At 40.5% G+C, this 27,851-nt stretch overlaps 1 protein-coding gene across 1 annotated transcript; it reads right to left on the bottom strand.

Annotated features, from left to right (window-relative positions):
- Positions 1-98: 98 nt before the first annotated feature.
- On the bottom strand, positions 99-27,817 carry DARS2 (aspartyl-tRNA synthetase 2, mitochondrial). The gene is made up of 17 exons (XM_030302690.1): positions 27,091-27,817; positions 26,326-26,425; positions 24,586-24,652; positions 22,255-22,356; positions 21,763-21,858; positions 19,658-19,781; positions 18,901-18,947; positions 17,443-17,549; positions 16,584-16,653; positions 14,991-15,170; positions 13,330-13,437; positions 11,931-11,993; positions 7,216-7,368; positions 4,397-4,615; positions 4,070-4,180; positions 2,233-2,308; positions 99-775 (listed from the first exon to the last, which is right to left on the bottom strand). Exons 1-17 carry the CDS (start codon positions 27,212-27,214, stop codon positions 561-563), a joined length of 1,962 nt encoding a protein of 653 aa, XP_030158550.1. The 5' UTR covers positions 27,215-27,817; the 3' UTR covers positions 99-560.
- Positions 27,818-27,851: the final 34 nt, after the last annotated feature.

Raw genomic sequence — 27,851 nt, 5'->3', positions numbered from 1 at the left:
AAAGGAGGCTAAGTGATGTTTCTGTAACTTGTTCAAGGTGAAACATTAAGATTCTGTGATTTCCATTTCAGTGATTTTTTTTTTTTTTTTTTGCATTGTATCATGCTGCTTCTCACTATATTATGCTGAGAGTCAACATGTCACTATCTAGCTTAATTTACAGGATTCTCTTGATAAGGCTGGTTGAACTGACCCCTCCATCAAGGGACTAAAGGGGCAAGCATTTCCCCACGTTTCACGTGGTCTGATTATCTTTGTCTTCAGTGGACAACTAACTATCCAGGTATGAAAAACATGATTAAGAAACACTAAGCTGTTCAATTCTCCAAGAAAGGGCCATCTTTACACCTCACCAAGTCAGAAACTACAAAAGTAGTCCCAAACAAAAAAATCCTAATAATGCATGTTATCAAGTAAAAATTGGATACCTTCTGTTTCTTTACTGTGGTAAAGAATGTTGTCTGGGTTCCTTCCACCTAAAGACCCACTTATCAGACCTGTGGCAGAACTCCACATCTGATTTCAGCCTTGGGGAAGCAAAGAGGACAAAGCTGAAAAGCTCAGCTTTCTGGATGATACGGCTGATTCAATGAGCTCTTTTCTGCTTCTGAGTCTGCTGGCCAGGAGACCTGGATATGATAGGGCTTCAGTTCCTCAGGAGGGAGAGAATCTGGGGCATTGCTCATGAGGTCATGCCCCCGGAAGGATTTGGGGAAGGCTATGACATCTCTGATGCTTGGTGCTCCAGTGACAAGGCATATCAGTCTGTCCAAACCTGGAAGTAAAATATCAAAGTTAACAGATGAGAATGTAACCTAAGGTTAAGTGACTAAGTTTTTCTTTTAAAAAAAAAATTTTTTTTTTTTAACGTTTATTTATTTTTGAGACAGAGAGAGACAAAGCATGAACGGGGGAGGGTCAGAGAGACGGAGACACAGAATCTGAAACAGGCTCCAGGCTCTGAGCTGTCAGCACAGAGCCCGACGCGGGGCTCAAACTCATGGACCGCGAGATCATGACCTGGGCCGAAGTTGGCCGCTTAACCGACTGAGCCACCCAGGCGCCCCAATGACTAAGTTTTTCTATAAAGGTTGTAGAGAACTATTTTTTAGAATTTTTTTAATGTTTATTTATTTTTGAGAGATAGAGCATGAGAAGGGGAGGGGCAGAGAAGGAGAGGGAGACTCAGAATCCAAAGTAGGCTCCGGGCTCTGAGCTGTCAGCACAGAGCCCAATGAGGGGCTTGAACTCATGAACCATGAGCTTACGACCTGAGCCGAAGTCAGAGGCTTAACTGACTGAGCCACCCAGGTGTCCCTGTTATAGAGAACTTTTAAATAAGAATAAAAAAAAATTATTTACTTTAATTTTATTTTATTTTATTTTGGAGAGAGCACAAGCAGGGGAGGGAAGTTGGGGGGAGCAGAGGATCTGATGTGGGCTCTGCACTGACAGGCTGAAGGCAGAGAGCCTGATGTGGGGCTTGAACTCATGAACTGTGAGATCATGACCTGAGCTGAAGTTGGACATTCAACCGACTGAGCCACCCAAGTGCCCCTAAATAAGAATCTTTAACAAGTTGTGGCCAAGCATAGTTCCCTGCCTTTTTAGGGAACTTTTGTCTGAGAGGTTCTTTTCTCATTCTAGAAAAGTGCTCAGGATGAATATTGACATGCTCAAATTAAGTCACAGCAATTAGTCCTTAGCAACGGTTTTCTAAAGGTTGACAAAAATCAGATGCTGTGCAGGGCACTGCAAGAACACAGATGGAAGTCCTTGCTGTCGAGGGCCTACAATCTAGGTGAGCTTCTGAGAATTTCTCACACTCTTTCTTGCTTGATAAAACAAAGTAACCATGGCAGAGAGCCCTGGCATATTCCTACTTTCACACAAGCTGAATAGAATGAGCAGTGCTTTCCAGATTCCTATGAATGTGCCTGTGAGACCCCAGGCATTTGAGAAATATTGACTTAAGACTGTAGTTCTATTCGATTAAAAAAAAACCTTTCAAATGCAAATTATCAGTCAAGTTTTATCTTTAACTGGTAAAATACACTTTAAGTATATATGAATGAAATGAAAATACAGATTTAAATTCTTATAATATTCTTGGGCTTGCACCCTATCCTTTTTACCCCCTCTCCTCCTCCGCCCCTGCCTGTAAACTAAGCCCAAATTTGAGACATAGGGTTATGGAATGAAATTTAGCTTGTAAAAGGATAGATTGTTTACCTAAGGCAATTCCTCCATGAGGGGGCGCCCCAAAATCTAAAGCCTGGAGTAGGTGGGAGAGCAATTTCACATCTTCCTGAAATTCAAAACATAATTCAATGTGAATACACACTGAGGGTCCATCGAATGCCGCACAGTAAGCTTAGGTGCTAAAGGGAAAATAAAGCTAAGTTAAAAAAATACCTTAAGAGGTTGACAGTTTAGCAAGAGACTATGACAAGTCACAGATATTAAAACATGTAGAGACATGCCTGGCACTCAGTGCCAGGCACGCAGTCACAGATTATACTGATAACGTAAACAGAATAACACCAATTCAGGACATGGAGATGTGAGCCCAGAAAGGTAGGGTGAGAGCAAGAAACTGTCCTATCACAGGGCCAAGGGAGGAGAACATTAGTAAGAGGGGAATGGTGTCAAACACACCTGGGAGGTAGGACAGCTTGGTGGCCAAGAACAGGCCACTGGGTTTGGTGGCTCTGCAAGTTAACTCATGTGGGTCAATGTGTGTAGATATGTTGAAAGTGTATCTGACAATGGTTCTCTCACCAGGCTACACATCAGAAACAGGTGGGGACCTTTTAAGGAACAGATGCCAAAGTCTCACACTTAGAGCTTTTTATTTAATTGGTCTGGTGTGGACTAGTGGGCTGGTTTTTTATTCTTGACACTTTGCCGTTGATTCTGTTCTCATGTGCAGCAGGGCTGAGAACCACTGGTGGGAGGGAAGAAGCAGAAGCGGTGAATTCTCCATGGACTCATTTAAGAAGCTTAACAATGAAAGGAAGAAAATCAGCTGGGAAACTGATGGCTGGATGCCTTGAGTTGGGAGGAGAAAAGTTAAGGGACCTCACCATGACCTTAAAGCTAATGGGGAACTCTCCCAGAGAGAGAGGGAGACACAGAATCTGAAGCAGGCTCCAGGCTCTGATCTGTCAGCACAGAGCCCAACACAGGGCTTGAACTCATGAACTGTGAGATCATGACCTGAGCCAAAGTCAGATACTCAACTGAGTGAGCCACCCAGGCTATCCTAAAAACATTTTTTTTTTCAAAGTTTATTTATTTATTTTGGGGGGAGTGAGAGAGAGAGAGAGAGAGAGAGAGAGAGAGAGAGCAAGTGAGCAGAGGAGGGACAGAGAAAGGGAGGGTGAGAGAATCCAAAGCAGGCTTTGCACTGATGCTGTGGAGCCTGATATAAGGCTTGAACTCACAAACTGTGAGATCATGACCTGAGCTGAAATCAAGAGTCTGTTGCTTGACTAACTGAGCCACCCAGATACACCCTAAAAATATTTTTTTAATGTTTATTTTTTTTATTGTGAGAGAGAGGGAGCACACACGCATATGTGTGCATGTGGAGGAGGGGTAGAGAGAGGAGGGAGAGAATCCCAGAATCCCAAGTGGGCTCTGTGCTATGGGGCTTGAACTCATGAAACCGTGAGATCATGACCTGAGCCAAGATCAAGAGTCAGACACTTAACCAATAGAGCCACCCAGTCACTCATCTTTAAAATGGGCAGAATAAGGGTATATCTCAAAAAGTAATTGTGGGGATTAAATGTATCAATGCAGATAAAGTACCTACTGCCTCGCACATATAGTAAGCACTAATAAACAGCTTTTATTATCAGTTACTTTTCAAAGTCTTCAGTAAAAGTAGAGAGACAAGCCAACACTATTCTGTAACTACTGAATCCTTCATTCATAAAATTAAAAAAAACAACACAAACATTCTTGAAGGCAGCTATACTCACCACTATACCACCAACACCAGCTAAAACAGCAAATATTCTAGTTAAAACAAAAAAAAAAGCAGGTTAAGAGATGATGTCACCTTTAGCAGTGTTGCCAGAATGTAACGCTGGAGCTCTGCGTCATGTATTCGGATAGAACCACCTCCTATCTCATTGCCATTTAAAACCAAGTCATAGTGTTGGCTACGGACCTAGAAGATTCACAGAGTCTTTATGTTAGAGAAAATTTCTAATTTTCTGTTCTACACGTTGAAGATGCTACAGCAACTTAGAGACAATGTATTAACTGTGGGCTCGAACCCGACAATTTTTTCCGAGGTTTCCAGAACCGGGTCAGACTGTGAAATCTGAACTTCTTTGCCCTTGTTTCCACATTTCCTTTTAAACTGGAAGTACCGATACGGTACCTGTTTGGGTTCAGTGTGTAAGAGGTGGATGTCGCTGGGGTGGGGAGCAGTAAATGGGTGGTGGGCTGACTCCAGCTCGCCAGGATTTTCCTCCTTGGGGAGGAAGAGTGGGAAATCCACAACCCAAAGGAAAGAGAACAGAGCTGGGTCACGGAGCACCAATCCTCTTGCTTCTAGAAGGTCAGCACATTCCAGTCGTAGTTTTCCCAAAACAGAGCACTGGGAACAGAAAACACAACCACTGAGTTAACTGCGGTGACAGAGTAGACAGCAGATGACACAACCTGGACTCTGTAGTCAGGCTATCCTCTGGGAAGGGATCAGGAAATTAACAGATGACACTCTGGGGCACCTGGGTCCAACTTCGGCTCAAGTCATGATCTCATCATGGTCTATGAGTTGGAGCCCCGCATCAGGCCCTGTCCTGACAGCTCGGAGCCTGGAGCCTGCTAAGGATTCTGTGTCTCCTTCTCTCTCTGTCCCTCCCCCGCCCTCAAAAATAAATAAACATTAAAAACAAAATAAAAAAAAATAGATGACACACTCTGAGCCTCTCAGGAGACACAGCTCTGAGGATGATCTGACCGCAATGTGGTTGAGAATGTCAGACTCAGCCGACTGAGTAGGATTTGATAACAAAGTGATTGAGAGCACAGGTACCCGAGCTTGACTGACTTGGGTGTGTCTCAGTTTGCCTACTGACTAACTTCCCTACAGCTCTTTCTATAGTAAAATGGAGATAAATGTACCTACTCCGAAAGCCGTCGTGAAGACTGAGACAAGGCATGGAAGGTGCAATACGACTGGCAGCTATTGTGTTGTCTTCCTTACCGCTCCTGAAGGTTCGTGTGAGGCTCTGATGAGCGCCTGGCACACAGGTGATGGCCAATACATGTTGGCTATTATTAGAGGGGCAGTACAGATTAGAGGTTAGTTTAAGAGTGTGACTTTTGGAACCGGACTTTGTAGGTTAGAGCTCTGGGTCCTCCACTTCCTAGTTGTGTGTGAGCAGATTTTTAACTTCTGTGCCTCAGGTCTCCTATCTTGGAATGGTAGCCATATCAGTCCTTCTCTCAGTAAGGCTGGCATGAGGATTAAATGAGTTAATATGCACAAAGTACTGAGAACAGTGCTGAGAAAATGGGAAGTGCTTCCTGAGTGCTAACTCTGATAAGCAGAACTTCCCTGAAAAAGGCCTGTCAGGACAAACGGTGCCTGGAGACATGCACAGGCGACACTTTATAGCCTCTTCACCTTTAAATATCCACACAGGGTACCTGCACTGTGACATATTCAGAATGCTAATGCTATTCCACCTAAGTCTGGTTTCTAGTTCTTTCAAGAAATCCCGGCAGGAATTAGAATGATACCTTCCTGAGAGAAGAATGCCAGTAGTTTCACTCCATACTAGGAGAGAGTAGAATGGCCAAATGAGTCTGCAGCAGGATTTCTGTATAATACAAAATCCCACAATCTGTAATAAAGTGGACATTCCCTAGCAAGTTTAACAGTGATGTCCATGTCTAGTATTCAAAATAATGTTGAGGGGGCGCCTGGGGGGTTCAGTCAGTCGAGTGTCCGACTCTTGAACTCTGGTCACATAGGGTTGTGGGATCGAGTCCGCATTGGGCTCTGCACTGAGTGTGGAGCCTGCTTAAGATTCTTCCTCTTTCTCTTTCTCTTTCTTCCTCTCTCTTTCTCTCTCTCTCTCTCTCTCCCTCCCTCCCCCTTTTCCCTCTGCCCCAACTCACACTTGGTCTAAAATAAGAAACAAAAACCAAAAAAACCCCAAACAAAAATAATGTTGATTAATTAATTCATTGAAAAATGATGGTGGCATCAAAACAGATTTGTAATCAAATACCTTTCTTCACTCCACTATTGCAAGGGAGGGGAAGGAGAGTGGGTTACATTTATTTATTTAAAAAAAATTTTTTTAGATCTTATTTATTTCTTATTTACTCATCCATTCAGAGTAATCTCTACCCTCAACGTGGGGCTCGAACTCATGACCCTGAGATCAAGAGTCAGATGTTCTTCAGATGGAGCGAGCTAGGCACCCTGACAGTGGGGTACATTTAGCACTGAAACTGAACTCTGAAACTTCTCCTTTGGAAGGAAACAAGGGTATGTACGGTGCAAATACAAATTAGAAGAATGAACTTGATAAAGTACTAATCAGACACCAATGCTATAAAGGAATCATACTTTAGTGCAAGAATGAATTTATATTACACTTGACCTTTCCAGTATATTTTCAACATTCATGCTTGACTCCTATTCCATACTTGTGTATGTTTTTACATGGTCTCTATGGCCAAATCCAGTCTTACACAGATCTCCTTAAGCACAGAGGTTTAGCCAGAGTGTGGTGGCACTCAATACCCCTGGCTGCTGCTCCTGAGGCAGAGGGTCCTGCCCTGACCAAGCAGGGCCAGAGATGTCTGCCAGCCCAGTAGCCTTCCAGCATCTCATCTGTCCCTCCACAGGTTCAAAAGTTTGGGATTCCCAAATCTTCCTAATCTGCAACATCGCGAAAATGAAAATATTTTCCACAGTGAAGATCGATGGCCCTTTACCTAAGTGGCCTTCCTAATCTAACCTGTGTGAACAATGCCAATGGAGGCTGGTAGCTGGTGAAACACACTCTAGTTTTGATACAGTATGGTAAGTGCCGAAAACATTTATTAATATAAAAACTCATGCAGAGCAGCTCCACTTATTGAAATGAACACTTTTAAGTATGTATTATACATGCAGGAGAAAAGAGGCATCGTTCAGCATCAACAGCACAGACATTTAGAGGTAGTGCTCCTTACTGCTTTCCTGTGCTCTCCGGCCGTGAGCAGGACCACACCGTCCTCTTGGATCTCCATCAGTCTGATTAGTTCTGATCTTTGCTCCTCCATTATGGACTTAGCAACTGGAGAATTCCAGTTTCTATTGGCTTTTGGGAATACAGGTAAGACTTCCTGTGATAAAGAAAAAGACTCACATTTTTTTTTAAAAGTGGGGTTGATTTACTTTTCTTGTAGTATATAAAGATTTCTCGTTCCCCACAGAACTGAAGATGGTCTTCATTCCCTCCCTCAACCCCTTCGAAATGATACTAAATGAATTACAAAAGGAATCTCAACATAATGAAAAAATGAAAGGGGATATAAGGTGGGGAAATACTGCAGATTTGTGGCAGGCTGCAAGGGAACAGAATAGGAAGGATCAAAGCAGCAAGACACAGGAAGCTCTGGCCTGGAGAAAAATGGAGCAGCCTCAGCACAAGAAGGAACTGATTTTAGCAGAAGCCTAGAGAGGCTCAGGACTCTTAGGAAGCTTTGGTTTCCCAGGGTAATGGGCAACAACTCTGCTGCTCCCACTAAATTGATCCTACCCATTCACAAAGCCCTTCCGAGGACCCCATGCTCCCAAACAGCTTTAAAAAAAATCCTTTTAAGTAACCTCTATACCCAATGTGAGGCTTGAACTCATGACCTCCGAGATCACGCTTGTGAGTTCAAGCCCTGCATCAGGCTCTGTGCTGATGGTGTGAAGCCTGCTTGGGATTCTCTCTCTCCCTCTCTACCCATGCACACTCTCTTTCTCTTTTTCTTTTTTTCTTTCTTTCTTTCTTTCTTTCTTTCTTTCTTTCTTTCGCTCATCGCGACGCTGAATTTTTTTGTCGGTAGGGCGGGATGCAATGACCAATATCGAGGAAAAGGCAAATATTTCAAAAGGTGGGTGGGGAGTTCTTGGCTTGGGCGGAGGGAGGGCTGGAGGGCGGTCGGGCGTGAGGCGACGAGCTATAGAGCAAAAGGAAAGTAGAGACGTGGGTAGTTGATGGCGTGGGATGGAGGTCTGGGGTTAGGTAGTAGTTTTTCTGTCCCTATCTCTTGCCATGCACACTCTCTTTCTCTTTCTTTCTCTCTCTCTCTCTCTCTCCCTCTCTCTCTGCCCATGCACACTCTCTTTCTTTCTTTCTCTTTCTTTCTTTCTTTCTTTCTTTCTTTCTTTCTTTCTTTCTCTCTCTCTCTCTCTCTCTCTCTCTCTCTCTCTGCCCATGCACACTCTTTCCCTTTCTTTCTTTCTTTCTCTCTCTCTCTCTCTCTCAAAATAAATAAATAAACTTAAAAAAAAAAAAAAAAAAGGACCTGAAAGGAAAGAGATAATTTAGGGACCAAAGGAGTAAGGCCTGAATCCTCAAAGGCAGTGAAAAATACACTTTACCAATAAAAGCAGAATAAAGTATGATGGAAAAAAACAAGAAATAGCCACTGGGACATAAAAATGATTGGTTACAAAGAATTCAACAGAACAGTTGAAGAGATCTCTCAAATGAAAAGGACAAAGAGAATGAAGGGAAAGGACACAGAAAAAAAAGAGACATACAATTTACAAAAGGAGGTCCGAATAGAAATCAAAGAAATTCCAAAAAGACTACAGAGAATGATGAAGTCAAAACAATTAGTACCAGAAGAATTTTCCACAGATGACAGACATGAGCCATCACATTGGCTTCTAGAGTACAACACACTGAATGCAAAATGACCCAAAGGTACACAAACTGAAATTTCAGAACATGAACAATCAGGAGGCTGAATGCTTCCAAAGGAAAACTATCAGGTTTGCTACAAAGGAATAAATTCATATAAGCATCAGGCTTCTCATCAGTAACAACAGGTACAAGAGAAAAAAACAATGCCTTCAACAAGCTAAGGTTTGCTGGGTAATACAGTAGCCAGCACTCACAGGTACCTATTGAGATTAATTGAAATGAAATGAAATGAAGAATTCAGCTCCTCAGGTATACCAGCCACATTTCAAGCACTGGATACCTATGCTGGCTAATGGCTACCATATTGGATGATGCAGATACAAAACATTTCCACCATCACAGAAAGTTCTGTTGGACAGCACTACTCTAAAGGGATATGACTGCGAATTCAGGATTTTATACCAAAGTCAAATCAGCAATCAAATGTGAGGTTTTGAACATAAAGACATTCTTGGACCAGCAAGTTTATCTCTTGCCTGCCTTCCTGGAAGTTACTTGAGAATCTACCTCAGCACAAATAAGAAAGAGGAAGATCTGGGATCCAGGGAAAGTGGCTTCAACTCAGAAGCAGGATGAAGAAAAGGTCAGAAAGACAGCTGTGCAGAAGGTACAGAGTAGTTAGGTGTGGCTTGTGTATGGGAGCTGTGTCTCTCATGCAGGAAGTTAACAGATAAAGTTCAAAATGGAGAAGTAAAAAAAAAGGCAGTATGTAGATACATATCTAAAAATGGAAGCACTCTGGTTGGAGTGGGTCTGAAGTGGCATGAGCTAGAGCAAACACTTATTGCATCTCATTGTTAATCCTTCTTTACCATTTGTGTTTTTACCTATGTGCATGTAGCATATTGCTAATTCATACACATATTACAAATGTAAGCCAAGTTAGAATATATTAATAATATGAAAAAAACAGGGGAGCCTGGGTGGCTCAGTCAGTTGAGCATCCAACTTTGGCTCAGGTCATGATTTCATGGTTCATGAGTTCGAGCCCCACATCGGGCTCGCTGCTGTCATCACGGAGCCTGCTCCAGATTCTTTGTCCCCTATCCTCTCTCTGCCCCTCCCCTGATCACACGCATGTTCTCTCTCTCAAAAATAAACACTTAAAAACAAATAAATAAGTAAATAAATACATTGAAAAAACAGAAGCAGTGCCCATTTCTTCTATAAAAATCCAGGAAGTTAGAAAAGTAAAAAAGAAAAGAGGAAAAGAGAAGAAGAGGAAAAGCAGAAAATTTAATAAGAGTTCTATCAACTAAAGGCTACTGATCCTGTGGTTTCTAGATACAGATTTCAAACACTGGAAAGATAAAAGTGAAGAAACAAAATTGGGAGATCTAGAATTGCCAATTTTGAATTTTTTCAAGGGCATAAAACAAACCTAAAACATTATCTACTAGTACCTCATTTCATAAAAGAAAAAAAACTTCTACGTCAAAGAACAACGAGATGTAATGGATCATTCTTTAAACTCATTTAACTTTATGAAAAGCTTTTTATATTATTCTGACTTTTGTCATTTTGCCTTGACCTATTTTTGGAAATCATTATCCTAATCTTTTTCTTTCTTATTGAAAAATCCCTTTAAGCCTGAGGTATGATATGGCGGTGGGAGGGGTGGGGAGTCCATTTTCAATACTCAAATACTGTGAGTTTTTGTTTTGTGTGTTAGGTAGGCTTCCGGCACAGTGCAGAGACAAATGTGGGGCTTGAACTCATGACCCTGAGATCAAGACCTGAGCTGAGATTGAGAGTCAGCTGCTCAATTGACTGAGCCATCCAGGTGCCCCACAAATACTGTGTTTTTACATGGTTATGAGCAGTGTTTATATAATTCTGTATTTTCCTTTTCATACAAATCATTACAACATGAACATTACCTCCATACTACAAACTCTTTGGAGACAAAGTTTTAAAAAACAACTCTAGGGGCACTTGGGTGACTCAGCTGGTTAAGAATTCAATTCTTGGTTTTGGCTCAGGTCATGATCTCACGGTTCTTGAGTTTGAACCCCACATTGGGCTCTGCGCGGACAGCTCGGAGCCTGCTTGGGACTCTCTCCCCTCTCTCTCTGCCCTACCCCACTCGTGATTTCTCTCTCTCAAAATAAATGAACTTAAAAATAAAAAGCAATTTTAATTCCTTTGAGTTTACTTTATTTAATCATTCCCATATAATTTCATTTTATTCCTATTGTAAGTGATGCTATGATGAACATAGTCTTCTCGTATTTAGAATGTTTTCTGTAAAGCATATCACAGAAAACCAATGACCCAAAGAGCATGATTATTTTTAAAGTTACTGATTCTGAAAGGGCTGAGGCCATCAACAGGTCCAGTGACAAGGTAAGAAGGCCCATCCCCCACTCCCGGTCCTCCATAGTTCAGTCCTACCATTCACCAAGCCAAGAACACACATGTGTCTGTCAAAGGTGTATTCCGGATTTTAAAACGGGTATGGGAAGAGCAATGAATGCAGGCTTTCTTTCAAACCTTGGGCACATGGGGCTCTAATCTACTCCTAACTGAATTAAAATTCCATATTTATTAAATTTTTTTTAATGTTTATTTATTTTTGAGACAGAGAGAGACAGAGCATGAGTGGGGGAGTGACAGAGAGAGAGGGAGACACAGAATCTGTAGCAGGCTCCAGGCTCTGAACTGTCAGCACAGAGCCCAATGTGGGGCTCGAACCCACGAGCCGTGAGATCATGACCTGAGCCGAAGTCAGATGCCCAACCGACTGAGCCACCCAGGTGCCCTAAATTCCACATTTATTTTAAAAACTATGGTTGAACTTTCACATTTTGATTAATGGTGAATTGGGATTAGATTAACTTTAGTAATAAAAAGACAATAATAAAAAGACAAAAAATGTTCTGAAGTAACAAGACCTCAAAACTAATGACTGTATAAGAGCTCTAACAATTATTAAAAATATTAGATCCCTAAAAGAGAAAAAAACTGTTGCAATTAAATCCTTACCTGATTAAAATGGTCAGCTGCCAATTTTCTAAGAGACTCAATGTCCTTCCTTTTTAAGTATTTCTGATGAAAGAAAATCAAAGTAAGCTTACAATATGATGGCTTCATAAACATGTCTATGATATCAAATGGGATACAAATATATTTTGTGTCCTTCCATCGCAATAGTAGGATTCAACAGAAGTTTAATTTCTGCTTCCAAGGGACAAAATTTTAAAGCTTGTAACAGGGCCTATTAACATTCCCCACCCCCCCCCCAATTATGCAGGCCTCACTGGAAATGGCTGTGAATGTATTCCACAGAAGATCCTGTGTGTGTGATATGGAGGGTAAATGTTCAAAACGAATCTTTACAACTGAATTGTGTAAGAAAAAATAACTTTCAGATCAAAAAGAGGACTCAGAATTTGCTTATTTCAGGTCTTAAAATGCTTTTTATATCTTACTTTTTCTAAATCATCTAAATCATCAAGCTTTCTAAGTGAGACGCTCTGACCATCATCATAACTAATATTCTTGGGGCACTAGACTAGGTATGGGAGACACAAAAAGGTGGAGACATGGTTCACAACCCCACACTTCTTATAATATGCATGGGGAAGACCGGGCATACACAAATCGAAGCAAACAATAACAATACACAATATACGTTACACTGAGCTTACCTGGACACATTCATTATGTCTAGAGTATGGACACAAATTACTTTCCACTAAACGTGAGGTGAATAAAAAGTAATGAGACTGAATTCTCATTCCCATTTTGAATACACTAATATGCTCCAGTATACAAATGAGTAGTCTTTCAAACTAGTAATTTTCTTCAAAGTACTTCTGGAACCCCTCTTATTAAATTACGTTCAGCACAGGTGGGCTAACTCCAGAAAACAGACGTGTCTCATCGCTTCAGGGTCAGTGTTCGCCTAGACCAACCATTCCTTCTCCTGCCCTTGTTTTTCGTCTTTTGCTTTTCACAGCATCACTTCTTTTCTCCTCCCCTGTCTGAACGCAGACAAGACCAGAGCCCTGGGAAGACTGAGAACCAACATGCAAGTGCTGGAGCTGATAGGGGCTGGGAGCCTTTGGATAAACTGAGGCTGGAGGCAGGGTATGAACACGATTTCATGCTCATCACTGGTGGGAATGAGCCCAGATGAAGTAGAGGAGTACTTTATGGCATTTTTTAAAAGGAAGGAAAAAAACCTCTAGATCTGGAGTGTAAACTCATACTCACAAGGTTTTATTCTCCACTTACAATTTTGGGGACACTATTAGACTTCATATGAAAATATATATTCTTATGAAAAGAATTGTTCTTCTTGAAGTTTAAATGTGCCACTGTTGAACATATCTACTTCCCAAATATACGCTCTAGAGAAACAGAACTGTACATGACTTACTGCTCCTTCAGAGATACATATGGCCTTGACCGTTCCTTGGGGTTTACTAAGTGCATCTTGAAGAAATCCAACCTTTGTGTTTCTGAACACATCACTAATATCTACAATCTATAAAATGGGTAACAAAAAAGGGTAAGTAGAAAGTGAAGTGATTTTTATCTCAAAAACGTTTACAAACAAGATTCTAAAGAACCCAGTAGATCTTATTAACATTTATAGAGTGCATTCATAGTGTTTACCATGCGTTGGGCACCATGACAAGGGTTAATATTCTAATGTATTATTCATTATTATTAATTGATTTAATCAGTACAACAGATTCTAAGATAGGTATTCTCATTATTCCCATGTAACATATGAGGAAACCAAGGCACAGAGAGGACACTAAATCAGCCAAGATGACACAGCTGGTGGGTGGCAGAGCCAGAATTTAACCTAATAAGTCTGACTTAACAGGGGCACCTGGGTGGCTCAGTCGAGTGAACATCCAACTCTTAATCTCAGCTCAAAATCACGGTTGATGATGGTTCATGAGCTTGAGCCCTGAGCTGGGCTTTGTGCTTAACAGTGTGGAGCCTGCTTGGGATTCTTTCTCTTCCTCCTCCCCCTCTGCCCTCCTCCCACTCGTGTGTGCCCACATACACTCTCTCACTCTCTCTCTCTCTCTCTCTCAAAACAAATAAACATGAAAAAAATTAAAAAAAGAACCACTATTTCACATTACAAAAGAAGAAATAAAGAGTGGTGAAGTTGACAGCTGTTAAGCTGGTAGTTAGGACTTTGTATATTATATATTTTTCATCCTAAGACATCCTAATGCTATCTATTTATAGACGAAGTAGAACTTCAACTTGTAAGGAATGTGCACTGAGAAATGCGATACAGAAATGTCACCAGCATGACAGACATGAAGGGTTGTTCCTAAGAGCAAATGAATGAGAGGCTTTGCTAATGGAAACTGCTCTATAGAAATACGACCCTTACCCTTAGTTAAAAATGTGTAGATTTTGATACTTTGAATAAACATTTCCATATGTTTGAGCTCTTTATAGGCTAGGGAAAAAGAATAACTATTTAAAAAAAATTTTTTTTTTAATGTTTATTTATTTTTGAGACAGAGAGACAGAGCATGAATGGGGGAGGGTCAGAGAGAGGGAGACACAGAATCTGAAGCAGGCTCAGGCTCTGAGCTGTCAGCACAGAGCCCGACGCGGGCTTGAACTCATGGACTGTGAGATCATGACCTGAGCCAAAGTCAGATGCTTAACCGACTGAACAACCCAGGTGCGCCAAAAAAGAATAACTCTTAATCATCTGTCTTCCAAGTGTCATTTTAGCTTAAGAAAAATTGAAGAGGAAAGAATAGGGCTTTTTTTTTTTCCTTTCAAGTTACCGCTAACATCCACATAATTAATAAATTCTCAGTAATAAAAACTTTATAGCAAGAACCTTGCTCTTAGAAATGGGTCTTAGAATACAGTAGACAGAAAAAAATTACTACAGTTTTAATGGGCTATTATTCTCTCTTGCTGTAGCTTGGTAACAAGGCTAAGATTAACAACAAAAACTGTAACAGTGTGTGTAATTTGTTGTAAATTTCAAAGTGGTTTAAAAGACTAGGACTATGTGGGGCAGAGTCTTGGAAAAGTGAAGAGAGGTACCTTCATCCCAAAGCGAGTGTCGGGTTTATCAGTTCCATAGCTGGCCAATGCCTCAGCAAAAGTCATAGAAGGAAAAGGAACCACCACAGGATCTTTATCACTGGGCCAGGAATACTGGAGCAAGCCCTCAATTAGACTCTGGATTCCAATCTGGTCTACAAAAGACATCTCTATGTCAATCTGAAACCAAAATAACATATGGAAACTAACTTAAACAGCCATGATATTAATATGTACATATTTATATATTTCTCTGGTTTCAAGTTACCACAGGATTCTGCATAAAAATACTTAATGCGTGGATGAAAGTTGGGGGGACAAATATTACTGTACATCTGTTTTATGTCAGGCATTGTGTGAATGCTTTAAAATATCAGCTTGCTTAGTTCTCGTCGCTATTCTCATAGCTGAAGGCTGGGAGAGGCTACGTAACTTGCCTGTGTACATGCAGTTAGTAAATAGTGAAGCTGCATTTGATTCCAGGTCTGGCCAACTCCAAAGCTTATGATTTTTGCACTTCACCATACTGATTAACATGGTATCATACAACAATCAAATCATGATAGATTTGATGAGTCCAAAGATTAGACAGATTAAATACCAACATACAGAATTGTTGATTCTTAACGTATGAGATTTGTTTTAAGAACTTTATCCTACCATGGCCATTAAAACACTGTTGGAATCTCTGGCATTTCTTAGTTGATGACTATACTCCTTATAAAACGGACATATGGAATGGATCAAAAATTAAACCATTAGTGTCTCAACTGCAGGTTAGTTTAATTAAACATCTGATGAATAAATGTAATGAGCAGTAAAGCACTGGCATACACTAGAGATATTGTGGGTTTGGTTCCAGACCACCGCAAGAAAGTGAATATCACAATAAAGTTGGTCAAATTAATTTTTTGGTTTCCTACTGTATATAAAAGTTATGTTTAGGGCACCTGGGTGGCTCAGTTGATTAAGCTACCAACTCTTGGTTTCGGCTCAGGTCATGATCTCACGGTTCATGGGTTCAAGCCCCACATCGGGCTCTGTGCTGACAGTGCTGAACCTGCTTGGGATTCTCTCTCTCTCCCTCTCTTTCTGCCCCTCTATCCCACGTCTTTCTCACTCTCAAAATAAATAAATAAAGCTTAAAAAAACAGGTATGTTTCACTATACTGTAGTCTATTAAGTGTGCAATAGCATTATGTCTAAAAGAATGTATACACCTTAATTAAAAACACTTTATTGCTAAAAAAAAATGCTAAGCATCATCTGAGCTTTCAGTGAGTCGCACTGGTCACAGATCACCAAAACCAATATAATATTCATGAAAAGTTTGAAATACTGCAAGGATTACCCAAAACGTGACACAAAGACTCAAGGTGAACAAATGCCATTGGAAAATCGGTGTGGATACTTGCCCCACACGGGGCTGCCACAATCCTCAACCTGTAAACGAGGCGATGTCCATGAAGCATGCGAGAGGGGAGTGCAATAGAACAAGGTATAGCCTGTGTATGAAATTACGGCCCGGTCTTGAAATGCGTGGCCATAGCAAGGCTGAGTAAGTGAGAGACAAAAGTGAACATAACTTAGTACCTGAGTAAACTCGGGCTGTCGGTCTGGTCTCGAACCTTCATCTCGATAACATCGGGCAACCTGAAAATATCTACAATTGAAAAATAGCACGATTTGAGGCATGATTCTAGGAAGATACACATACTTTTCCCCAAAAGTTCATGGCAGGGCAGTCTATGAAATGAATTAATAATGGTACCTGGAGGAACATAAGAAATTTAAAAATTCTTTATGATGCTCTAATCTAAGCAGATATACAGCAGACCCACAAGAAACTATACGTTGTCTTAAAAATATACAAGGGCACCTTCTGATATTCATATATTAGATTGGCATGCAAGGCAGTCTATAGTGCTTTACACACGCTTTTTGCTTTGCTTTGGCCAAAGTGAAACACTTGTCGCTCCATGGCTTGTGCCAGGCCGTTCCCATTCTCATCTTCATCTGCTGAGACCCCGCATTATCCCAGAAGGCCTCGCCCACAAAGATTTTTTTCCTATTTCCCAAAACAATATCATTTCAAACCTCTTTACACCAAGTTTGCAACCCTTAACAAACTTATTTTTGGGTTCTATCACCGTTGGTTTTATTTATTACTCTGTCTTACTACATTCATTAACTCCTGGAGAGCGAAACCTATTCTTTTTGGTTTCTAATTCCCTGCACATCTACTAGCATAGAGCTTTGCATATGGTGGCCACCCAAAAAATCTTTACTCAATAACGACTATAATGTTTAGGGTATTTTACAAGTATTTTCCAAATGCTCACACATTTCCTAACTTCTTTTAAGAGATCAGATATTTTGTGTTCCCTTTTCTCCTCTCCACCTCCCTCCCCTTTCTTTTTCTGACAACGAACTTACTAGTAATAGAGCTCACCTGTCTAAACCACCAACCATCAGAAGCTGCTTAAACTGTTGAGGACTCTGAGGGAGACAATAAAACTTTCCAGGTTCCCTGGATGGTATTACAAACTCTTTTGCACCCTTTTAATGAGAGAAGGAGAGCAGAAATATTGTTAACAAAATCAAACCTAAGGCCTGGTGGAAGTTAATACTTCAGCTCATCACTGAAATTAAAGATCGGGGAGCCTAGGAGGGCGGGCGTCAGTTAGGCAACCGACTTCGGCTCAGGTCATGATCTCACGGTTTGTGAGTTCGAGCCCCGCGTCGGGCTCTGTGCTGACAGCTTAGAGCCTGGAGCTTGCTTCTGATTCTGTGTCTCCCTCTCTCTCTGCCCCTCCCCTACTCATGCTCTGTCTCTCTCTGTCTCAGAAATAAACATTAAAAGAAAAAAAAAATTAAAACAAAAAAGAAATTAACTAAAGATCAATGACAGATCATTTCTTGCTTATCTTTTAGTCCCCCAAAAGGCTTGCACATAGTAGACTTTAAACTATGTTTGCACATAGTAGGTAATAAATGTATGCTTGTTGAAATGATTTTCGAATTCTGTTACTAGCTTAAAGGATTTTGTGCAATTCCTTTCTAATAATTGCTAACTGCTTTTTTAAAAAAAATTCTTTTATTTTACCTATTTTTAAAGTTTTTAAATGTTTATTTATTTTTGAGAGAGAGAAGGAGAGAGAGAGAGAGAGAGAGAGCTCAAGTTGGGGAGGGGAAACGAGAGGGAGACACAGAATCTGAAGCAGGCTCCAGGCTCTGTCAGCACAGAGCCCTTCGTGGGGCTCGAACTCACAATCCATGAGATCATGACATGAGCTGAAGCCAGACACTTAACCGACTGAGCCACCCAGGTGCCCCTCAAATTTTATTTTAGAGAGAGTGAGAGTGCAAGTGGGGTCGAGGGACAGAGAGACAGAGAGAGACAGAATGTCAAGCAAGCTCCTCGCTCAGCGTGGGGCCCAACGTGGGGCTCAATCTCACGACCCTGGGATCATGATCTGGGCCAAAATCAAGAGTTAGACCCTCAACTGACTGAGCCACCCAGGCACCCCACTGACTGCTTTTTAAAATTAAACTACAGTTTGATAAGTCCATAGACTGTATAAATAGAGTAAATACCAATGTTTAGAAATTTTAATTCTTGGGTCGCCCCTGAGTCGTGCTTTGTGCTGACAGCTCAGAACCTGGAGCCTGCTTCAGATTCCGTGTCTCCCTCTCTCTGCCCCTCCCCTGTTTGTGCTCTGTCTCTCTCTCTCTTAAAAATAAATAAGCATAAAAAAAATTAAAAAAACAGCATCCAAACCTACTTAATATGACCATCTTGAGGCAGTAAAATATATGGAAAAAATATAGCCAAGTGAATATAAAAAAGTGGTCCAATTTCATAACTAGTAGGATATTGTTAGTAGGCTGATTTAAGGAATATACATACCCCTGGAGTCCTCTTAAACAATGTTGGTGTTTCTATATCCACAAACCCTAAAAAGAGAGAAGCATCAGAATTTAACACATAGGAATTTGTCAAATATGTTGTCTACGATTCAATTCAACAAATCTGAGGCTACATTTTAATTAGGAATTTTGACTGAAATAAGTTTACCATGCCTACTGAATACTGATTTCCACACATCCAAGAAGGAAGCTGAAAATTTTCATAAAACCCTATTTGGTTCATAAAGTGACACTTTTGTCATGAAATAATTCTAACTATTTGATGGATTCTTGTCTACTGAACTGTTTTGGTTTTCTAAATGTTCTGCTAGTATGGTAAAAATAATGTAAACATAGTAGGAAAAAAAACCCAGGACTGAATGAAGAGTCTAGTTTAATTCACAGGACATTTCTGAGCTCTTAACAAATTAGTATAAGCATGATAAAGAATTAAGAAAACTTAGAGATAACAGCCAAAGGGCTGTCCCACCTTCAAGACAACACCTTTAAACGGCTGTATTTGTGACCTAATAGAGAGCTAAATTATGCTCTAAGACACAACACTTGGAAATAAACCTTTCTTCAAAAACTGCTTTACACATTAAACGAATTCCAGACCTCTGGCAACTTGAGACCCAATGATGCTAAATAAATAAATAAATAAATACATAAATAAATAAATAAATAAATAAATAAATAAATAAAACTGCTGACGAAAACAGTAGACATGCTGAAAAGCTCATCGAGGTGGTCCTTACCATGTAGATTACAGAGATATTCCCGCATTTTCATGACCATCCGGGACCTCAGTCGCAGGTTGTACTGCATTTGGAAACTGCGCAAGTCTAAGTAGCGATACTGCAAACGAAGAGCCTCTGTTTTCTAAACAAATTTAAAGAGTTTTATGTTCAAACATTTTTTGAATACTAAAAAGATATTTAATGCAGAGCTTGACTTTTCAAAAACTTCAGTTTTATCTTTAGTTTCCACCATTCGTGAATAAATACAACACCATTCTTTTTTATTTATTTATATTTCATTTCCTTTATTTTAGAGAGAGAGATAATGAGCAGGGGTAGAGGGCTAGAGGGAGAGAGAGGAGAGGGAGAGGGACAGAGAATCTTAAGCAGGCTCTGCACTTAGTGTGGAGCCCAACTTGGGACTCAATCCCACAACCTTGTGTCCTTGGGACACTGGGACCATGACCTGAGCTGAAATCAAGAGTCGGACGCTCAACCGACTGAGCCACTCAGGTGCCTCTAGAACACCATTCTTAATTCTGACAGCTGCTAAGTTTGTTACTAGCATAGATTTTACATTTTTTTTTTTTTACTATTATTATTGTTACCTTTTACTGATTGCAATTTGCCTACTCTCACTAAACATTTATCCATTCATTTAAGCCCACAGTTGAGTCTTGAAAAAAATATTTGAAGACTTAAAAGATCTTTTAACAATACACAGCAGGGGCGCCTGGGTGGCTCAGTCGGTTAAGCTTCCGACTTCGGCTCAGGTCATGATCTCACAGTTTGTGAGTTCGAGCCCCACGTCGGGCTCTGGGCTGACAGCTCAGAGCCTGGAGCCTGCTTCACATTCTGTGTCTCCCTCTCTCTCTGCCCCTTCCCTGCTCATGCTGTGTCTCTCTCTATCTCAAAAATAAACATTAAAAAAAAATTTTTTTTAAATACACAGCAGAGTGCAAACAGCTATGACATTATCACCTGAGTTGGACTACAGGTAGAAGAAATGCAAGGGGACAGAATCTCCATGGCTGAATGCATAGGAACTGCATTCAGCCTGTAAATCTTATTTTCAAGCCTGTAAATCTCTGCATCTCTTTCTGTGCTGACAACTTTTTTTAAGTCCTTTTTCCTCAAATAGCTTATTTCTTTGATAATAGAAGAACTGTCACTTCGTTCTGAAAGCTTAGCTGGGGGAAAAACTGGATTTCCTTTTTCCTCCCCCACAGAAAGATCAACCCTGTAATTATATTGCTTTTTCTACTTAAAAGATTAAGTTTTGAGAACCTAAATGTAACACTAAGTGACTATGCAATCAATTTAAAAATCTTTTCATAGATCAGTTTACAAATTAGATGTATATACATCTAGAACTGTAAATAATTGTGACAAAGCTCCAGATTATCTGGGTGTACTCCCCAGAGCTATTTAGCTCCAACAGCCTCTCAAACTTTGGCAAAGAACATCCTAAATTGCAATAATCAGATTTATATGCTTGGGAAGTCAAGGAAATGTTTTATCACTGTTAGAGGCTTAAACTTAAAAACGCAGGATCCCCCCCATGCCATCTGACTATTTCCAAGCTTGACACAAATTTTCCTTCAAAATGTAAAACAGAAGCAACAAAAAACTTGAAAATAACAGCTCAAGTCTTAAAGGTAGAACCATGTTTCAAGCTGTCTGAAAAAGCAGCATGGGTGTTTAGGAACTGCAACAGCTTAATGCCTTGTTGCTATTTCAGAACAGTTCACAGAGGAATAGAAGAGAATACTTCAGGGGCACCTAGGGTGGCTCAGTCGGCTAAGCATCTGACTCTAGATTTCCGCCCAGGTCATGATCTCATGGTTTGTGGGATTGAGTCCCGCATCAGGCTCTGTGCTGTTAGTGGAGCTGGGGATACTTTCTCTGTTTGCACGCTCTCTCTCTCTCTCTCTCTCTCTCAAAATACATAGATAAACTTAAAAAAAAAAAAGATTATAAAGAAAAAGAACACTTCACAATACAGCTACAATAAAACACTTGATTTTGTGTTTTAAACTTTTTCTTTTAAAAACTCTGAAAACACTACTGGTTATCAATATTTTCTAGATACTCTATTATTTTTTAATAACAAAGGATGGCACCTTCACGAAGTCCTTAATTTCGAAGGGCAGCTTCTTGCAGGTATTCAGAAGTTGAGCTGATTTAACTTTGATTTCAATCTCACCTGTTGGCATTTTCTTAAAGAGAGAGACAGACAGAAGAGACCTATGTTTAAAAAATCACTCATCAGGACATGTACACAGTGAACATCTGTAAGACACATGCACTTATTTACATTTACATATGTAAAATGTGTAGGTGCTTAGAGCACATAATCCAAAGCATAAATGTGTGTGCCAGATTTTGACATTCTTATGCATGTCTGTGGTCGATGTGCTCATTAACAGATGTCTTAACATGACCATCTGCACAGGTGTGTGTTTGTGGTGAAGATTTGGAATCTGTAGGATCATTCGTCGAACTTGCAGAGCTCTTCGTGCCTGATGTCTAGCAGGTGCTCAGTCTCTTGCTGAATGTGCAGACAGTGCAAATATATACAGGTCAAATTTATACATGGTTTCTAAACTGCTCACTGGATTCTCTTGTCCTGGAGGTCGGGAAATTACCGTCCCGGATACTTGCACCACAGACTCCATTGGGGCTTCACATAAAATCTTCTTCACAGAAGCAGCGGACTATAGAATAAGAGAGGAAAACAGTTCTGACGAACGCATGAACTTAAAGGAATACTTAGTAACTACAGTAGTCTATGGTTTATGGAAATAGAAATACTCACGGCTTAACTACTGTCCTTAAATACTGCCGTAAATCCTGGGGCTGCCCTTAATGACTTTATTAAAGACTTTGGTAAATGACATCCCCATTTTGACTCCATAGAACACAGCCAGTAAAACTATTAGGTAAGAGTTTAAAAATTTTTTCCTTAAAGGAAAATGAGGAGAATGATGGATGTAAACAATTCCTACATACTTTTAAGGCAACTGTCTCCAGAGTTAGTCTCGGGGGCAGTTAAATCCAATAGCAATAATGGGAGTCCAAATGAAAGGAATTCTCCTGGGTTAGCTATGCTCTGGATCCTCATCCCTGAGAGACAATTCACTGCTCTTCACTTACTTCAAAGACTAAGAGCTGAATAAATCGTATGTTTCTTAGGTATACAAGCATTTGTAAACATTACAAGAGAAACCAATATTGCCCAACAAGTATCACATGAGCTATTTTTTTTTTTTAATGTTTATTTATTCTGAGAATGAGAGAGAGTGAGCGAGTGCATGTGAGCAAGGGAGGGGCAGAGAGAGAGAAGGACACAGAAAAAGAATCCCAGGCAGGCTCTGCACTGGCAGTGCAGAGCCTGATGTGGGGCTGGAACTTATGAACCGTGAGATCATGACCTCAGCTGAAATCAAGAGTTAGATGCTCAATGGACTGAATCACCCAGGAGCCCCTGACATGGGCATTTTTAGTTCATCTAATTTTAATGGTAATTATTTTTTGAGCAGGTAGTACCTTCACACGGCTCAAAATTCAAAGGGTACGAATAAATATACAGTAAAAGTCCCACTCCCCAGAGGTACCCATTGTTACCAGAAACTTACATTATTGTTTCATATGAAGGAACACTTCATAACAAACACACATACACACCCCTTTTTATACAGGTAATAGGACTCTACGTGCTCTTCTGTATCCTGTTTTTTTCACTTGACAATATATTTTGGATTTTTTTCCAGATCAGCACATAAAGAGTTTCTTTCATCTTTTTTCTATGGCTATAGTCATGTACGTCACTTCTTACAGGAGTCTCTTCTTAGGGGGGTATCAAGGTTTTCCCCCATTTTTTTCTATTAAAAAAATCCTGGGGTGTCTGGTTGGCTCAGTCGGTTAAATGTTCAACTCCTGATTTTGGCTCAGATCATGATCTCACAGTTCATGAGTTCCAGCCCCACATCGGGCTCTGCGCTAACAGCTTGGAGTCTGCTTCGGATTCTCTCTCTTCCTCTCTCTCTATCCTTCCCCTGCTCATGCATACACACTCACTCTCTCTCTGTCTCTCAAAAATAAATAAATAAACATTAAAAAAATTCCTGTAAACAGGGTGCCTGGGTGGCTCGAGTCAGTTAAGCCTCTGACTTTGGCTCAGGTCATGATCTCGTGGTTCGTGGGTTCGAGCCCCGCATCAGGCTCTGTGCTGACAGCTCGGAGCCTGGATCCTACTTCTGATTCTGCGTCTCCCTCTCTCTCTGCCCCTCCCCTGCTCATGCTCTGTCTCTCTCTGTCTCAAAAATAAACATTAAAAAAATTAAAAACAAAAAATTCCTGTAATGAAGAACCTTGTATTTATGTCATTTGCATTTGTGTAAGTTTAGGGGTAAGATAACTAACTGGAAATGAAATGAATGTTTTGAAACACTTACTAATTTGATATTGCCAAACTGCCCTCTGTAGACTCAGTGCCAATTTGTATTCCCCCACAAGAATGTATGAGTACTTGTTTTCCCAAACACAGTATGCTATCCATCCAGTTTTAATGACAATTCTGTGTAGTTTTAATTCACAATTTTGTACCTATGAGTGAGGTTGAACATATTTTCATATGCCTATTAAGCCACTTACGTTTTCTTTTACATAAATTTTATTTTCATATGCTGGGTTCATATTTCTACTGGTTCACTGGTCTTTTTGTTTGTTTGTTTTGATTTGAAGTAGCCCTTTAGAGAAATTAGCCCTTTGTGATATGAGTTGCACATGTTTTTTCCCAGTTGGTCATTTGTCTTAGTGTTGCTTATGATAGTTTTTAGTTTCATTAACAATAAACTTCTGAATTTAAAACCTCCAACATACTTAGCTTATTCTACCACAGCATCAAAGAGGCTTTCAGACAACAGTAGGAAACCTACTATTACCTCATCCTGGGGAATGACAACTTGAACAAGCCCATGGAAATCTCTTAGCACCAGGAAGATGTTCTGCCTGATCAATGAAGAAAATGAACATGTTAAGATAAAATCTCTGCACCCAAAATGTAAGCAGGCAAAACAAATTAGACAAACAACAAAAAAAAAACCCATGCAATTTTCCATGTTTTTATAATACATAATTATGTGCTTTCATTAGCTACATTCATGCAATTATCTATGTAGCTAATTAATGGAAAAAAACCCAACTTTTCATTTTCTTTTCTTTTTTTTCTTTCAAGTAAATTCCATGCCAAAGGCAGGACTTGAACTCACAACCCTGAGATCAAGAGTCACACACTCTGCCTACTTGAGCTAGCCAGGCACCCCAGAATTTCCATTTTCAATTTCAATTTTTAGCTGCTATATATACAGCTTACTAATGCTATCCAGATGGCTTGCATATTTATCTATCTATCTATCTATCTATCTATTTTGAGAGAGAGACAGAGAGAGAGTGCACAAGCAGGGGAGGGGCAGAGAGAGAATCCCAAGCATGCTCTGCACTGTCAGAGAAGAGCCTGATGTGGGGCTTGAACTCACCAACTGTGAGATCATGACCTAAGCTGAAATCAAAAGTCAGACACTTAACCACCTGAGCCGCCCAGGTGCCCCAAAAGGCGAATTTTTAATTTTCACTGGCTTAAGTCTTTATAAGAAAATTTTACTAAATTTGGGAACTTTCCACATATTAAAATCCAAAGAATATATTCTAGGATATTGGAAATATCTACTTGGTCATTTTTGAAATATAGCAGTATAAACTCTTTTCTCTCTCTTTTTTAAAGAACTTAATGTCTATTTATTTATTTTGAAAGAGAGAGAGAGAGAGAGGCCGAGGGAGAGGGAGAGAGAACCCAAGCAGGCTCCGTGCTGTCAGCAGAGTCCAATATGGGTCCTGATCCCATGAACCATGAGACCATGACCTGCACCAAAATTGAGAGTTGGACACTTAACCAACTGAGCCACCCAGGTGCTTCTAAACTCTTCTCTTAAAATAAAAGATACAATTTCTAGAGGAGGTCCAACTACTAATTTAATACTTCTACAAACCATCAAAAGATCCCTCAAATTCCAACATTTTAGCATTCAACCTACATTTCTCATACTGCCCTTAGTACCAGGTGGAGGTACGGAAAGCCTCCTCAGATTTTGAGCTCAGGAGATAAAGTCACCAAATGTATGGGTCAAATATCCATCCATTTGGAACACATTCTTTAGGAAGTCCACACAATCTATGTATTTTGGAACTCTTCACTGTGAATTAATGTACTATTCAGGTACATGCTGGAATACAGAGATGAACAACAAAATGGGCTTTAATCTTAAGGAATCACTGTTTATCCTTTTAGGGTTTTTCTCTACCTAAATTTGGAATAAAATAAGCTTTTTTCATGGTAATGAAGCTTACCAGCTGGCCCATTCCCAATTACTGGTCCTAGGAACTCTTCAACTTTAGTAAGCCAAGGGACATTCAGTCCAGTGGAACACGCTTCGTTATTACACCCTTCAACAGATGTCATGCCAGTGACTCTATTTGGGTCTTTCAAAACAACCCTGAAACTGAATGCATTGTGAGAATCCTGCAGGGGCTACAAAGTTTGTACTGTTCTGACTGGTTGAAAATTAATAAAAGTTTGGAACTGACTGGGGGGAAAACAACCACCAGGCATTCTTAAGCCAGTTTACCTTCGGTACTGAATCCATCCACACAAGGTGACTTCCTGGCCTAAGTGAGAAGAACGCAATTCTCCGCACGTGTTGGTCCGAGCAACAAAGCTATTCAATTCTTTAAAGCAGAAAAGATTAAAAATAGATCATTTGTGAATTGCTTAACAGTAAAGACTCCTAAATTATTTCATTTTAGGTATTTCATGTCAATGAATTAAACTTACAAAGTAAGTGGGAAGTCTGTAATTTGATTCAATCACTATTCGATTTACCTGCAACTGTGTCAAAAGCCAAGTGAATTAATGGTCTTAATGTAAATTTTGCCCTGTCTTAGGAAATCTAAATTTGATCAGATAGCATTTGCGTTAAGACCTAAAATTAACCCTATTCTTAATAGCGCACATTTTCCCCAAATCGGACCTTAGGAATTACATTAGTTTGATGGTACGGTAAATGGCTTTAGTATGAATCTACAGTGACACCAGTCACTTGTACACTAGAAAACACTATTCAAGATATTCTCAAATATTAAAGAACTTTTTAAGAATCCTTTTTATTAGTACCATCAGCTAAAAGCAGAATTCATGTGGTTACTTTTCTGCTTTGTTTGTTTTGTTTTTAACTCCAGGGGAAAATCTACATTATAAGACAGGAAGGAGTGAGTGATCTGTCTCTACACATAAGGATATCCAGTTAAGTCTACAGGAAAACGGAGTAAGAGCACTCCGGCCGTAGAGAACAGGAAATACTGTTCAGAGGACAGAGCTCTTCACTGCTTTCAACCTGGAATTCTCCTCTGTGAACTGAGCATCAGCCTTCTGGAGAGAGAGCCCTGGATCAGGTGGGTGACCCTTCCGGTGGGTGTGGATAAACCCCCGCACAGCCGACTTAACCAACAGGAGAACATGTTGGAACCGCAGCAGGATGGCGAGAGACGCTTACGAATCCCAAGTTGCTGGTGTTGGATGGTGGTCAAAACTCAGTTTAGGAAATATACACAAATCCCTTAAAATGCTAGGAGTTCCTGCTCTCTTCTCCAACATTTAAGCCATTTTCCGCTGAACATTCCAGTACACGTGTCTAGAAACTAGACAAATCTGCAAGTTCTTTAGCGTCCTTGGAGAGCGGATAGGGGAAAGACCTTTTTTCCACCCTCAATGCATCAGTTTCCACTTCTAACAAACCAAACTGCGGCCAGAAGAGCCGAAAACCATTCCACACAGCACGGCAGGGTGGGACTCCGCGACCAAGCAGAGGACGGGGCCGGTCACCAAGCGCACGCCCTTCCTTTCCTTCCACGCTTCCCCAAAGGTTCCCGCAGGCAGAACGGAAAACAGGAACTCAGGTTTCAAATCGCCCACACCTGGCGGCCGGCCTCCGGTCTTCAAAAAAAGGGAGGGCGAGCAAACCCCAAACACAATACCTTCTCAAGCCCGAACCCACACCCAGATCACTGCTGGGAGCCTAGCGCTTCTCATTCGGCTCCGCGAGCACCCAAGTTCAACCAATCAGAGCAGAGTTGCCGCCGCCATGTTTACTATGGG

This window comes from Lynx canadensis, chromosome F1 (assembly GCF_007474595.2).
Source record: "Lynx canadensis isolate LIC74 chromosome F1, mLynCan4.pri.v2, whole genome shotgun sequence".
Taxonomy (NCBI): Eukaryota; Metazoa; Chordata; class Mammalia; order Carnivora; family Felidae; genus Lynx; species Lynx canadensis.
This window is presented reverse-complemented; position numbering and strand designations above follow the sequence as displayed.